General features: G+C 37.2%; 1 protein-coding gene across 3 annotated transcripts in view; it reads left to right on the top strand.

Annotated features, from left to right (window-relative positions):
- The window catches only part of ORC1 (origin recognition complex subunit 1), a 35,919-nt gene that overhangs the window by 2,582 nt on the left and 18,434 nt on the right, over positions 1-14,903 (top strand). The window contains exons 2-7 of one of the 3 annotated variants that reach the window (XM_058303588.2): positions 72-175; positions 1,127-1,199; positions 1,858-1,957; positions 2,590-2,717; positions 4,263-4,441; positions 5,864-6,182. In XM_058303588.2, the coding sequence (XP_058159571.1) occupies positions 1,863-1,957; positions 2,590-2,717; positions 4,263-4,441; positions 5,864-6,182 (721 nt within the window). In that variant the 5' untranslated portion in view covers positions 72-175; positions 1,127-1,199; positions 1,858-1,862. Of the gene's footprint in view, positions 1-71; positions 176-1,126; positions 1,200-1,846; positions 1,958-2,589; positions 2,718-4,262; positions 4,442-5,863; positions 6,183-14,903 lie in introns of those variants that run through there. The other 2 variants (XM_058303587.2, XM_058303589.2) reach the window with 2 other exon arrangements.

Here is a 14,903-nt window from a genome sequence, read left to right on the forward strand (position 1 = left end):
ATTTTCACATTCTTTTAGTGAGAGCATAGAAAGTACTGCAATTCATTTTTTGAATTTTGTCTGTATTTCAGTAGCATATTTTGCCTGATTTCATTGTGGAAAAGGTGGAAAGTTCCAAGTTTTACTTCTGACAGTTCCGTGTTAGATCATCCATCAAAAGGAATATATATCAAAGGTAATTTAGTGTTCTTTGAACATTTATTTGGATTCAAACATTTTTACATTTTTGGCAAAAGATTCCTGCATATTATGACTCCAAATTAATTTTTTACTTGAGTGTAAGTCTTCTACTTGCTTTTACTCATTAAGCAGTTTTTGCTTTTTGTTCATTTCCACAATATTCTTAATGAAAATTAGATTGATTTTAATAGTATTAGTAAACTGATTGTAAGTAAACTATAAATAATTTAGTATAAAGTTTAGTTAAATAATGTAATTTAAGACATGCTGTAAATAAAGTCTATTAGACATCTTTAAAAATAGGAAATCTTATTGATCAAAATGTTCCCCAATATAATGTAGATATAATGCCACTGAATTTTAGGAAACCAACTTGTTTAATTAGTATGTTGATATGCTGTTCTAATTCTTTTGTTTTCAACATAGGCTAAAATTGGTCCCTCTGTAGATAATTCAGAGCAATTCTCACAGGCTGGATGTTCTTTTTTAAATTCCACTTTTGCCAAATTTTAACTCTATAAGAAAAGCATGGAATTCAGGGAAAAGGTTTATTTTTTAATTACCTAAACTTAAAATACCTGATTGCAATTATTATTAGGACTAGTAGATTTCAGTTTCTAAATTGTAAAAAGGGTTATCAGGGAAATGGGTATAGTTCAAGTGGTTGAGTGCCTGCTTCCCATGTACAAGGTCCTGGATTCAATCCATAGTACTTCTAAAAACAAAACAAATGAAAAAAAACAACTCTCATTGGGGAGCAAATGTAGCTCAGTGGCCGAACACCTGCTTCCCATGTTTGAGGTCCTGGCTTCTATATCCAGTAACTCCATATAAAACAAAAAAGGATTATCTGATGTGTTTGGATTTTTCATTCACATGTCTATTTTTAACACTAAAACTATATTTTTTTAATCCCATGTACTTTAATACAAGCCTTTCTTTTCAGCTATTCACAATCCTCAGATCTGGAACCTATCAGCTATAAAGAACAGTATCTTCCAACTGCCACAGCAGTACAGGTTAGTGACTCTGATCATTTTTAAATGTAAGTGGAATGATATACCTGACAAAACCCATTGCAAATCCCTCAATTCAGCTTGCCTGTTTTTGCCTCCATTCCTTAGAATACTTCATTTCATTCTACCTTGCCACTTTCTATTTGTTACACAATATTCTGCACAGGAAGCCTCTGTAAGTAGCCCTTCCTGGAACAGCCACAGGCTTGGTCCTCTAACCTCCAGTAACACTGGATTTTCTTTCTTTTTTCTTACTATTAGTTGTTCTTTAGGGCATTTACAGTTTATCCCTATGTAGATTGTAAGTGTTGTTATGACACTTAAAATTACTGTATCATTGTCTTTTAGTTCTGAATTGTTATATATTTCACTCCTATCTTTGGGCCTTAAACCTAGTAAATATTGCCAAACGTTTATATATTGTCTTTTCTTGTGTTGACCTTCCCTTTATCCCTGGGTTGGAAGAAGTACACAACACATTATAAGACGTACACAGATGATACTAAATGCTTGTGTTTCATCTTCACAGAATCTTTTTCCTCAGAGAAAATGTTTTCTAAGTCTAAAATGTGTGGTAGTGTAGCAGGGACAGAAAAGAAAGCTGAACCTATTGAACACAAGAGAATTTTCATGTAACTCAGAGTTAGTAGCTTTTACACAGGAACCATGACATCCTACCCCACCAGGATGAAGACCAGACAGACTTACTTATGGGTTGGCAGGCCATTGTTGGATCGAAAACTGCGCTACCAAACCTACAAGTGAGTGATGGGTTCCTTTGGTTGTCCTGGAAATGCAGTGTCTCCAAGATAAACTGCTAGCATATTCTGGTTACTGTAGATTGAGGATTAAGGGATGGTAGATACCATTTGATTGTAAACAGGGGTTTTGTCTGATACAAGAAGATGGTAGAATAAATATAGCAGTTAGAGATAGGGGAATAAATTGTTATGGCAGGCTAATAAAATTTGAAATGTATGATAATGTTCTATCTATTTAAAGTGGATATTATGTAATTATGTACCTTAACAGTGTAGGATTAGTTGTTGTTACCATGTCCTTTCCAGCCTTAGATGTCTCTGAATTGTTCATATTATTATTGGGTAGCTTTCCAGCCTTGGGAAGCCTATGCCAATAATTGAGAGAATTTAGAGTTCATATTAAAGCCTCCAAATTCTTCTCTCATACTAAAATAATTAACCCCTTTCCTCTGTTCTTGCATACAACTAGGGGAATTGATTTCCCAGTAGAAGAATTGATCAGCTGAGAGAAATTATTTAGGGGACTAGGAAAGTACTTTCCAATTGGAAAGTACTTACTTTATGCCCAGAGTGCCTAAAGATCTTTGCTCACCCTAAGCGATTTTCTAACATGCTTCTCTATTACTTCCTAGAGAAATGTGTGTGAAAATAGAAGGTTGTTCAACTGAGATTCACATCCAAGTTGGACAATTTGTGTTGATTGAAGGGGATGATGATGAAAATCCATATGTTGCTAAATTGGTTGAGTTGTTTGAAGATGGTAAGTTTCAGGCTGGAGTGAAAACCATTCCCTATGAATGATTGGAAAGTGTAGTTGTTGGGATAGGGGAAATTACTGATTCTTCTGTTCACAGCTCTGTACAGGGCACCTTTGACTGTGAGGTATGTCACTAAGCACTTGTTGTACACTCTTCTATCTAGTGAACATCTACACTCATCAAAGCTGTATTAGGTAAAATGGAAAGGGAGGGCTCAAGTATTTAGCTTTTCTTTTATTGTTTTAGGTGGGTAAGAATATCTATTAAGATAGGATTTTTGCAGTGGAGAGAAAGAATGAGTTCAGGAAGAAGTGGGGAAAATAGATGATTTGCTCTATGATAGAGATGTATCCTTTATTTTGTCATAAGGAAGCCAGTAAAGAATTTTGCAAGTGCAGGTTCTTTACATAGGAGGTAAGTTGGATTGAAAAGTTGTATCATTTGGTATGCAATCAGGAAAACAAAACACTTTAAGTGTTTTACATAAAGGACTCAATTTCAAGTGTTGAACAAACTGGAGTTACAAAGGGGAAGGTGATGTTTTCCAGGGATTAGTAAGTGCAGAAAGCCACTACTGTCCCTAAGGCTAGGGGAGCAAGAGGGAAGGTCATGTTAAGCCAAGCCTATAAGCCTACATTGAATTTCCTAGTTTCTAGCTCTCTACAGAACAGAGGAGAGTAGAGAAAGGTTGTTATGGGACAGAGTTCCAAAAAGAGGATTAATAAGAGAGATGGCAATTTGAAGCAACACAAAACAGCATCTTTCAAGGTCCAAGAGAGAAATTACATGGTAGTTTGTCCAGTGGTAGTTTAATATGCCTAAAAGAAGGAACTGATGGAGCAGGCATAGATAAAGATGTTTTATATTGCACAGATAGGTGGGAGAAAAATCTCATCAAACTAATATTCACTGGGTGAACACATCAGCAGAAGTTTGGGCTTTTGTGTTTAGATTTTAGACTCTAAACATAAATCTGTTGGATGGCTTCAGTAATTCTCTGAAGAGCTAAGGAAGAGAAGGAGCAGTGATGATGGCACTAAACAGTCTGTATCCTTCCATTTGAAGCTAATGCATCCCTTTGCCAGACGTTATATCTGTGGCTTGTGTACTAGTTTTTGCTAGGGTTTTTACTTTGCTGCTGTTTGTTGACTTCTGTATAATCACTGATGATTTGCAAGATTAATTTGCTAAGTGTCTGTGATTAGAGTAGCTCTTCTCAAATGCCTCTTGTAATTCCTCAATTGACAGCACCATTAAGAAATAGGGCAAAGTGGGAGGAACACGGATATTGGGCAGAGGCAGATGGCTGCAGGTTGGTCCTGGGACCTTTGACAAATTAATTAAGTCCCTGTAACTTGATTTCTTCATTTATAAAAGGAGGATAACCATAGGACCTACCTTGTGGAGTTGTAGTGAGGATTAAAGGTTATACATGTAAAGTACTTAGCACAGTGTCTGGCACATAGGAAGGACTCAATAAATGTTTATTTTATTAGGTGTGTTTGTGCATTTCCTTAACCTTTCCCTCTCCATCTAATCCTTCCTAGATTCTGAACCTAATTGTAAGAAACGCGCTCGGGTGCAGTGGTTTATCCGATTCTGTGAAGTCCCTGTGTGTAAACAGCATTTGTTGGGCCGGAAGCCTGCTGCACAGGAGATATTCTGGTATGATTACCCTGCCTGTGATAGCAACATCAATGCTGAGACCATCATTGGCCCTGTGAAGGTAGGTGGTGCCTTGATCTGAGCTCTATCTTGAAACTTATTTCTGCCTCCTAAACTGTATGGCCTCAGAAATATTGTGGGCTCTAATTTACAACACAGGAAATGAGTTTTAACCTGTCTCTTCTCTGTTTATCTGCTTGCTTGATCTGGACAAACATTTATTGAAAGCAATTACCATGTGTTAGGAGCTTCCTAGAGGAAGTGATATTTATGTTGTGACCTGAGGAATGAGCAGGAATTAGCAAATATATCTCAGTGGGAAATTATCTTTAGCTATGACTGTGGCAGACATAAAGCATTGGGGGGTCTGAACATGAATGCTTGAATGAGTGCTTCACTTTGCATAAATTGGTACAAAGAGTGCTTATTGCTAAAGGCAAACTTGTATTACAAGATTTTCTGGTACCTCAGTTGCTACTGAGCTGCTGGTTTTTAGGCTGAATTGACCCGCTGGTTTGGAGACTGAAGATATAATTTATTCCTGGAGCTACTCAGGCCCCAAAGATTAGATTAGATTGTGGGGTGAACTGTGGTAGTTTGGTGATTTTGGTGGTTGATTTAATGGTAGGGCAGAGAGACTTTGGCCTGGCATGACTCCAGTCAGATTTTTCCAGCCTGCCTTCCAGTCTGTTGGCCCAGCATCACATATGCTACATTCTAGGACCAACTCTGGTTAATTAGTGAGAGAGAAAGCTGACATAGTGAAAGGCAGATGTAGAAGTTGAAGCATCAGGATGGGTAGATTTGGAAAAGCAGAAGAGAGGAAGGAAGTGGGTATCTTAGGCAGGAGCACAATGGTGGGAATGAATAAGACCATGACAAGCCAAGACTTAATGGTTAAGGAAGGACATTTTGAGGAGTACTGAGCACTTGGTAGGTAAAATGGGACCAGATTTTAGAAGATCTAAGTAATCTGATCTTGTTACAGTGGGGAGCCACTATATACTTGAGCAAGGGAGCATACCTAGAAGTGTTTATGGGGACATTTGGCATGGGTGAATAGAATTTACCAGAAAAGAAAATAATGTGAAGTATGGATATCAGCTGCAGAGGGGAGATCTGTGGAAATAATCTAGGAGTGAGATGATATGCACTTAAACAAGGGCTATAGAAGTAGGAATTAAGGTGAGAAGCCAATAAACATTTCAAAAATGAAACGAGAAATAATTTACTTTGGATATTTCATTGACAGTTTTTAAGCCATTACTGATTAAATGAGTAAATGAACAGTAAGTATTAACTATTCTTGTATGTTTCTCTATAAACACACTGTGCAATATCTGTGACTATTTAGATTGAAAATATAACATTCCAGGCACAAATGCAGACTTAAACGTTTTCAAATCATAGCTCTAATGCAGCCAGCGTTCCTTGGTTCTTTCGGTCCTGATCTCCTCCTACTTATCTGTATTCCTAAATTCAGGTCGTAGCTTTAGCCCCAGATGAAGTGATACCTATAAATCTGAAAAATGAGAAGACACTCTTTGTGAAACTGTCCTGGAATGAAAAGAAGTTCAGACCACTGTCCCCAGAACTATTTGCAGAGCTGGATAAGCTACGAGGAGGCAGCCCCAGGTGCCATAAGCCCATGGAAAACAGGATTAAGAGCATAGAAAGCCCTTCTCGGACCACAGCAGAGAATGTGGTGAAAAGGATTGAATCAAGGCACTCCACCTCCAAATCTCGTCAAACTTCTAACCATCCTGTCACCCCAAGAGCAAGGAAGAGGCTGGAGCTCAGTAGTAAGTGTGCAGTGGGTGACCATGGGTAATATAGGGGCTAAAAATATTTATTCAGGTGACAGTATTGAGTTTATGCAACATTAGCCAGGTACTGATTGGACAGGCTTGAAGTTTCCTATTTCCTTGAGACCCTGCTGATTTCTGTCAGTTTAAAACTGACTGGCAACCCTTAGGGTTCCTCCCCACTGAGATTGATCCCTATTGTCTAGCATTTTGCTAAACACAAAGATGCACATAAAAACACTGTTTTTGTATCAATAAACCTCAAGCCCTCTCTGTTCTAGGCCGTGGGACACAAATATGAGCAATACCTTCTGTACTGTCTAATTGGGGGAGTCCTAAAAATTAACAAGCACAGTAGTCTCTTTTTGTTTTAACTTTATTTTGTATATTTAATAATTGAAAATATAAACAATTATAGATTAAGAAGAAAATCAGTTGAATTAAAACATACATTTCTCAATTAAGTGTACTGGATATGTATACTTTTTTTTTTAATCATAAAATATGTTACACATTATATTTGGTTCATAGTAACGGAGTCCTACAGTATTTGTCCTTTTGTGTCTGGCTTGCTTTGCTCAACATAATGTCCTCCAGGTTCATCTATGTTGTCATATGCTTTACGGCTTCATTTCTTCTTACAGCTGCATAATATTCCATCATGTGAATAGACCACAGTTTGTTTATCCATTCATCAGTTGATAGACACCTGGGTTCTTTCCAACTTTTGACAATTGTGAATAATGTTGCTATGAACATTGTTGTGCAGATGTCTGTTCATAACACTGCTCTCAGTTCTTCTGGGTGTATACCCAGTAGTGGTATTGCAGGATCATGTGGCAATTCTATATTCAACTTCTTTAGGAACTGCCAAACAGTCCTCTGCAGTGGCTGTACCATTCTGCCTTCCCACCAACAGTGAATAAGTGTTCCTATCTCTCCACATGCTCGACGACACTTGTAGTTCTCTGTCTTTTTAATAGTGGCCATTTTGATAGGTGTGAAAAGATAACTCATTGTAGTTTTGATTTGCGTTTCCCTAATCATTAGCAATGTTGAGCATTTCTTCATGTGTTTTTTTGCCATTTGTATTTCTTCTTTGGACAAATGTCTGTTTGAGTCTTCTGCCCATTTTTTAATTGGGTTGTTTGTCTTCATATTATTGAGTTGTAACATCTCTTTATATATCCTGGATATTAAACCCTTATCGGATATGTGATTTCCAAATATTTTCTCCCATTTAGTTGGCTACCTTTTCACAAAGTCCTGTGAGGTGCAAAAGTATTTAATTTTGAGGAGGGCCCATTTATCTATTTTTCCTTTTGTTGCTTGTGCTGTGGGTGTAAAGTCCGGGAAACCACCACCACAAGGTCTTGAAGACGTTTCCCTACATTTTCTTCTAGTAGTTTTATGGTCCTGGCTTTTATATTTAGTCTTTGATCCATTTTGAGTTGATACTTGGATAGGGAGTGACATAGGGTCCTCTTTCATTCTTTTGGCTATAGATATCCAGTTCTTGCAGCTCCATTTGTTAAGAGGCTGTTTTGTCCCATCAACATGGACTTGGTAGGTTTCTCAAAAACCAGTAGACTATAGCAGTGAGGGTTTATTTATTGACTCTCAATTCTATTCCACTGATCTATTTTTATGCCAGTACCATGCTGTTTTGTCCATGATAGCTTTGTAATATGTTTCAAGGTCTGTGAAATTCCTCCCACATTGCTCTTCTTTTTTAAAATGCTTTTGGCTATTCGGGTGCACTTTCCCTTCCAAATGAATTTGCCTTTTCTAGTTCTGTAAAGTAAGCTGTTGGGATTTTGATTGGTATTGCATTGACTCTATAAGTCAGTTTGGGTAAGATTGACATCTTCATGATATTTATTCTTCTAATCCATGAACACAGAATGTCTATTTGTTTAGGACTTTTAAAATTTCTTTTAGAATTGTTTTGTAGTTTAGGTCTTGTGCTTTGGTAAATTAATTCCTAGATACTTTGAGGTTTTTTTTGCTATTGAAAATGGAATTTTCCCCCTGATTTCCTCCTCAGATGGTTCAGTACTAGTGTTCAAAAACATTACTGATATTTGTGTGTTGAGCTTGTATCCTGCCACTTTGCTGAACTCATTTATTAGTTCAAGTAGCTTTGTTGTGGATTCTTCAGAATTTTCTAAGTACAGGATCATGTCATCCACAAACAGTGAGAGTTTTATTTCCTCTTTTCCTATTTGGATGCCTTTAGTTTTTTTTCTTGTCTAATTGCCCTACCTAGAACTTCTAGTACAATATTGAAGAACAATGGTGACTCACAGTGGGCATCCTTGCCTTGTTCCTGAACATCAGGGGAAAGCTTTCAACTTTTCCCCATTGAGTATGATGTTGGCTGTGTGTTTTTCATGTATGTCTTTTATCATTTTGAGGAATTTTCCTTCTATTCCTATCTTTTGAAGTGTTTTTATCAAAAAAGGATGCTGGATTTTGTTGAATGCCTTTTCTGCATCAATTGAGATGATCATTTTTTTTTCCCTTCAGTTTGTTAATGTGGTGTATTACGTTGATTGATTTTCTTATGTTGAACCGGCCTTGCATACCAGGAATAAATCCCACTTGATCATGATGTATAAGTCTTTTGATATTCTGTTGGATTCAATTTGCAAGTATTTTGTTGAGAATTTTTTGCATCTATGTTGATTAGAGAGATTGGTCTGTAATTTTCTTTTCTTGTATCTTTATCTGGCTTTGGTATTAGGATGATGTTGGCTTCATAAAATGTGTTGGGTAATTTTCCCTCTTCAGTTTTTTGGAAGAGTTTAATCAGGATTGGTATTAATTCTTTTCACAACGCTTGGTAGAATTCATCTGTGAAGCCATCTGGTCCTGGACTTTTTTTCGTTGCTAGGAGTTTTTCAATGATGGATTCAATCTCCTTAAATGTGATTAGTTTGTTAAGTTCTTGTATTTCTTGTAGCATCAGTGTAGGTTGTTTGTGCATTTCTAGGAATTTGTTCATTTCATCTAGGTTGTCTAGTTTGTTGGCATACAGTTTCTCATAATATCCTCTTATGATTCTTTTTATTTCTGTGGAGTTAGTTTTAACTTCCCCCCTTTCATTTCTGATTGTACTTATTTGCATCTTCTTTTTTTCTTTGTTGGTCTACCTAGAGGTTTGTCAGTTTTATTTATCTTCTCAAAGAACCAGCTTTTGGTTTTGTTAATTTTCCCTATTTTTTTGGTTTCAATTTCATTTATTTCTGCTCTAATCTTTATTATATCTTTCCTTCTGCTTGCTTTGGGATTGGTTTGCTATTCTTTTCTAGTTTCTCTAGTTTTTTCAGTTAAATCTTTGAGTTTAGCTCTTCTTTTTTAATATAGGCATTTAGGGCTATAAATTTCCCTCTCAAAACTGCCTTCATTATATCCCATAAGTTTTGATACATTGTGTTCTCGTTTTCATTTGTCTCAATATATTTCCTGATTTCACTTGTAATTTCTTCCTTGACCCACCGATTATTTAGGAGTGTGCTGTTCAGCCTGCACACATTTGCAAACTTGCTTTTTTCCTGCCTATTATTGATTTCCACTTTTCATTCCATTATAATCTGAGAAGGTGCTTTGTATAATTTCAGTCTTTTTATATTTAGTAAGAGCTGCATTGTGCCCTAACATGTGATCTATCCTGGAGAAAGATCCATGGACACTGGAGAAGAATATATATAACCCATGAGTTTGGATGCAGTGTTCTGTGTATGTCTGTTAGGTCTAACTCATTTATCATATTGTTCAAATGCTCTGTTTTCTTGTTGATCTTCTGTCTAGTTGTTCTATCTAATGATGTGAGTGGGGTGTTGAAGTCTCCAACGATTATTATAGAGGTGTCTATTTCTCCCTTCAGTTTTCCCAGAGTTTGTCTCATGTATTTTGGGGCACCCTGGTTAGGTGCATAGATATTTCTGACTCTTCTATCTTCCTGGTGGATTGTCCCTTTTATTAATAAATAATGGCCTTCTGTATCTCTTATAACTTCTTTGCATTTAAAGTCTGTTTTGTCTGATGTTAGTATAGCTACCCTTATCTTTTCTGGTTACTATTCACATGGGGTATCTTTTTCCAGCCTTTCACTTTCAGCCAAGTGTGTATCCCTGGTCTAAGGTGAGTTTCATTTAAGCAGCATGTGGATGGCTCGTGTTTTTTTATCCATTCTGTCAGCCTGTATTTTTTTATTGGAGAGTTTAATCCATTCACATTTAATGATATTACTGTAAATGCACCATTTACTTCCTACATTTTATTCTTTGGTTTTCTTATGTCATATCTTAGTTTTGCCTGTCTTTTTTATTCTTTTGGTTATCCTTTCTGCTAGTCTTTCTTCTCTACTCTCCTCCAAGCCTGTCTTTCCTGTCTTTTTCAGGTTCTAAGGCTCCCTTTAATATTTCCTGCAAAGGTGGATTCCTTTTTGCAAACTCTCTTAGTTTCTTTTTGTTTGTGAATATTTTATACTCACCTTCATAATTGAAGGACAGTTTTGTTGGATAAAGAATTCTTGGCTGACAGTTTTTCTCTTTCAGTATCCTAATTGTATCATACCATGGTCTTTTCACTTCCATGGTTTCTGAAGAGAAATCTGTGCTGATCGTACTGGATGTTGCTTGTACATGATGGTTTGCTTCTCTCTTGCTGCTCTGAGAATTTTCTCTTTATCTTGGACATTTGACATTCTGAATAGTATGTGTCTTGAAGTAGGTTTTTGGACTTGTTCTGATTGGACATTTAAATTCATTTCTTTCATGAGAGTAGGGAAATTTTCAGCTATGATTTCCTCAAATACTCTTTCTGCCCCTTTTCCCTTCTCTTCTCCTTCTGGAACTCCCATGACTTGTATGTTGTTGCATTTTTTGTTGTCTCTCTGAGCCCCTGCTTAATTTTTTCCATTCTTTTCTCTCTTCATTTTAGCTGTTCTGTCTTCTGTATCACTTATTCTTTCTTTTATCACTTTGAGTCTGCTATTGTATTCCTTAAATGCATTTTTGATCTCTTCATTCCCATGAGCTCTGTTACTTTTCTGTTCAGGATTTCAAATTCTTCTTTGTGCTCCCTCAGTGTCTTCTTGATGTCATTTCTCTCCTTGACCATATTGTCTTCTAACCCATTAATTTGATTTTGGAAATTTGTGTGCATCTTGGTGATTAGGTCTCTCAAATTCTGCATCTCTTCTAGGACTTTGATATATGTATTTTCTTGGGCCATGTCTTCTATTTTCTTAGTATGGCTAGTAATTTTTTGCACATATCTAGACATATGATTAGGATGTAGTTTACTCAGATGCTCAATTTCTTTCTCTTTTGTAGGGATTTAGTGGCAGGAGGCTGTGTGTTACCACTGCTCTCTGATTCTTGGCTTGACCTGGATTGTTAGGATTGTCCAGCTGGTTGGTCAAAACTGGTCACTGGACCAGTAATTAGTTATAGAGTCACTTCCTAGGGCCTTGGGGAGGGAGGATATAAAGGCTGAAAAAAGCCTCGTCTACTTATTTTCAGTTTTCTTGCATGCACTTCCTTGGTCTGCCAGCAGATGGCGCTCTTTGGCAGATCTCAGTTGGATGCCTGGTTGGAGTGTGTTTGTTGGAACACAGACCAGATCACTGTGATAGAGCTTCCTGTCTGGAGGCTAGGAGCCTTGTAATTCAAACTTTCTCTGAGACAGTTCATCCTTCTCTGGCAGCCCTTTCCCTTTACCAGGTTGGAAATATTTCCATTCCCCTCTGAGTCCTCAACAATTATTCCCTGTTAGTAGAGGAGGAGATGGGAAGTATCATATCTTTAGCCCCTTGCTGGCTCCAAAGCGAACAATGCCATAACCCCACTTAGCCGGGAAGGGCTCCTGGGGCACAGCAGACCAAATCTGTGAGTCAAAAGCTGAGTCAGCCTTAGGCTGTGTCCCTCTCTCTCCCCTTTCCTGGGGCATCCTCAACATTAATTCCAGCTAGAAGAGAGGAGGTTGTGAGGGTCATATTTCTCCAGTCCTTTCCTGGCTCCCAGGGCAAACCAGTGTGTGGTTGCATCTGGCCTGGAAGGGCTCATGGGACACAGCAGACCAAATTTGTGGGTCAGAAGTTGAGTCAGCCTTTGGCTGTGTCCCTCTTTCTCCCCCTTCCTGGTGTGGTAGATCCCCGGAGCCCCCTTTGTAGCTACAAGCCCTAGAATTCTCAAGGGTCTATAGTGTGGGGGATGATGCTGGCAGCAGCAGCCTCTGGTTTCAACTCACAGTTCTGTCGTCGCAGTTACCTTCCTTTGTCCCTCTCTCCTCTGGGCAGTGTCCAGCCTTTGTCTGGTGTCCTAAACCCATGAAGATCTTTTTCTAGGCTGTTTCAGCCTGTCCTCTTAACTATTTTTCTGGAGGAGACGAGAGTCCCTTGTCTTTCTAGTCCGCCATCTTCCCGGAAGTCCAGTAGTCTCTTATGTATTCAAATATGGCAGTATTCAAGGTTCGTTGGGAAGCACAGAGGGGCATCTTACTGAGACCCAGACCCAGGTTCAGGGGAAGGAGGGACAAGAAGAAGTCTAAGATGGACCCTTGGTTTCTGAGTTTTGGGGGAGCTTACTGCATGAGAAGATAAAATATCTTAATACAACTTCAGACCAAGTAAATGCTAAAATGGTACAAGAAGAGTGTGGCATGTCTGTGCGACTTGACTGGAGCAAGGATGATTTTTGGAAAGTGGTAAGGCTAGAGAATAAGGTTAGAGAATTAGGATGAGATTTGTTTTAATCTTCCCAAACTACTTTTTGGTCACTTCCCTGCCCAGAAAACTTCCAAAGTCCTCCTTTGTCTAATAAATGAAAAATTTTAGACTCTGTTTCTTGGCAGACTCTTATATTGGAAAGGTTACAGGATTTGAAGTTAGAGGACCCTGGGCAAGACCCTTGGAAAAATCTGACCACAACTTTTCGTCCTTGTCCTATCCTTTTCTCCATGAACTTGGCTGGGCTGGTTTCATCTTTTCCATTTGCGAAACTTCTCATGTCCAGGCTTTTCCCCACAACATTCTCACTGACTAGAACAATTTTCTCTCTTCTTTCCCTCCCCCTTTCTTCCATATGAATCCTACCTATCCTTTTAGATTTAGTCAACTGAGGTTGCTTCTTCTTTCCTCCCAACTGTTTTGGAAAAATGTAAAACCTACAGAAAAGTTGCAAGAATTATGCAATGAACATTCATGTGTTCTTCATCTGTATTCATCAGTTGTTAACATTTTGCTGTTTGCTTTCTTTCTATGCATGTGTGTATATACACATATATACATATGTGTATATGTCTACATACACACAATACACACACATAAGCATGTATCTCCTAAGAGCAAGGACATTCTCTTTTTTAACCACTTTTAACATTGATAAAATATATTACTATTATATAATACAGAAGAAGATAAACCAGCCTGGAATCCAAATCCAGCCTACTTGTTTTGGTATAGCTTGCCACCTAAGAATAGTTTTTTGTATTTTTAGAGGTCTTTATAAAACAAAACAAAGAACATGTGAAAGAGACCTGAAAGTGGCCCGCTTTTGGTATCTAGCCCTTTTACAGAAAAAGTTTGCAGACCCCTTATCTAAGAAATATTTCATATTCAAATTTAAACATATATTTAAACAATATATTTAAAGAGTCAAAACTTTAAAATATACAGCCTATTTCTATCTTACCTTCTGTAGATAATCAATTTTGTTAGGTTATGGTTTATCTTTCCTGTGTTTTGTTTTGTAAAAATCACACATACATATTACATATCTACAAATATACATATATTATTATTCCCCGTTCTTACTCAGTAAGCTAGCATACTGAATATATTCTTTTCCACCTTGCTTTTGTACTTAATAATGTATCTGAAAGTCACTCCATGGTTATTCGAAGAGATTATCCTTATTCTGTTTTTTCATATGTTATTGGTCACTTTGAATTTTTCGTTCATATCTAAAGTTCTTTGCATTTAAGTTATTTGTGTTCTTATAGGTCTTTAGTACAGTGTGTGTGTTAGGGGCTAAATATAAAACATTTTTTAAAAACAAAAAAAATTTAGGAAAATATAGAAAAATAATCTGTTATGACTATTTGGAAATTATTAGTGTGTTTTGACTTGATTATATAGGACCTTGAAAGTTAGGCTGAAGAATTTAGACTTAATAAAGTTACATAATAAAAGGAGAGTGGGTATGTTGAAAATATTTTGGGTGAATCGTTTTGACAGATGTGAAATGAATTCAAGTATGAGGGACATTTTTATATTAATCTAGACATGAGTCACCACATTCAAAGACCGTATAGTCTTGCTTTTTCCAGAATGTCATATAAATGGAATTATACATTATGTAGCCTTTTGAGACTGGCTCCTTAAAGAATAATTCATTTGAGATTCATCCATGATGTTACATGTATCACTAATATATTCCTTTTTATTGCTCCATAGTATACCTTTGTATGGATATACCAGTGACATTTGGGTTGTGTCTAGTTTTTTGATGATTGTGAATGTATTAGTCAGCCAAAGGGGTGCTGATACAAAATACCAGGAATCTCTTGGCTTTTATAAAGCATATTTATTTGGGGTGGAAGCGTGTAGTCACAAGGTCATAAAGAGTGAGTTACTTCCTTCACCAAAGTCTGTTGCCACGTGTTAGAGCAAGATGGCTGCTGGTTTCTGCAAGGGTTCAGCCTTCCTCT

The sequence above is a fragment of the Dasypus novemcinctus genome, chromosome 9, assembly GCF_030445035.2.
Source record: "Dasypus novemcinctus isolate mDasNov1 chromosome 9, mDasNov1.1.hap2, whole genome shotgun sequence".
Classification (NCBI taxonomy): domain Eukaryota; kingdom Metazoa; phylum Chordata; class Mammalia; order Cingulata; family Dasypodidae; genus Dasypus; species Dasypus novemcinctus.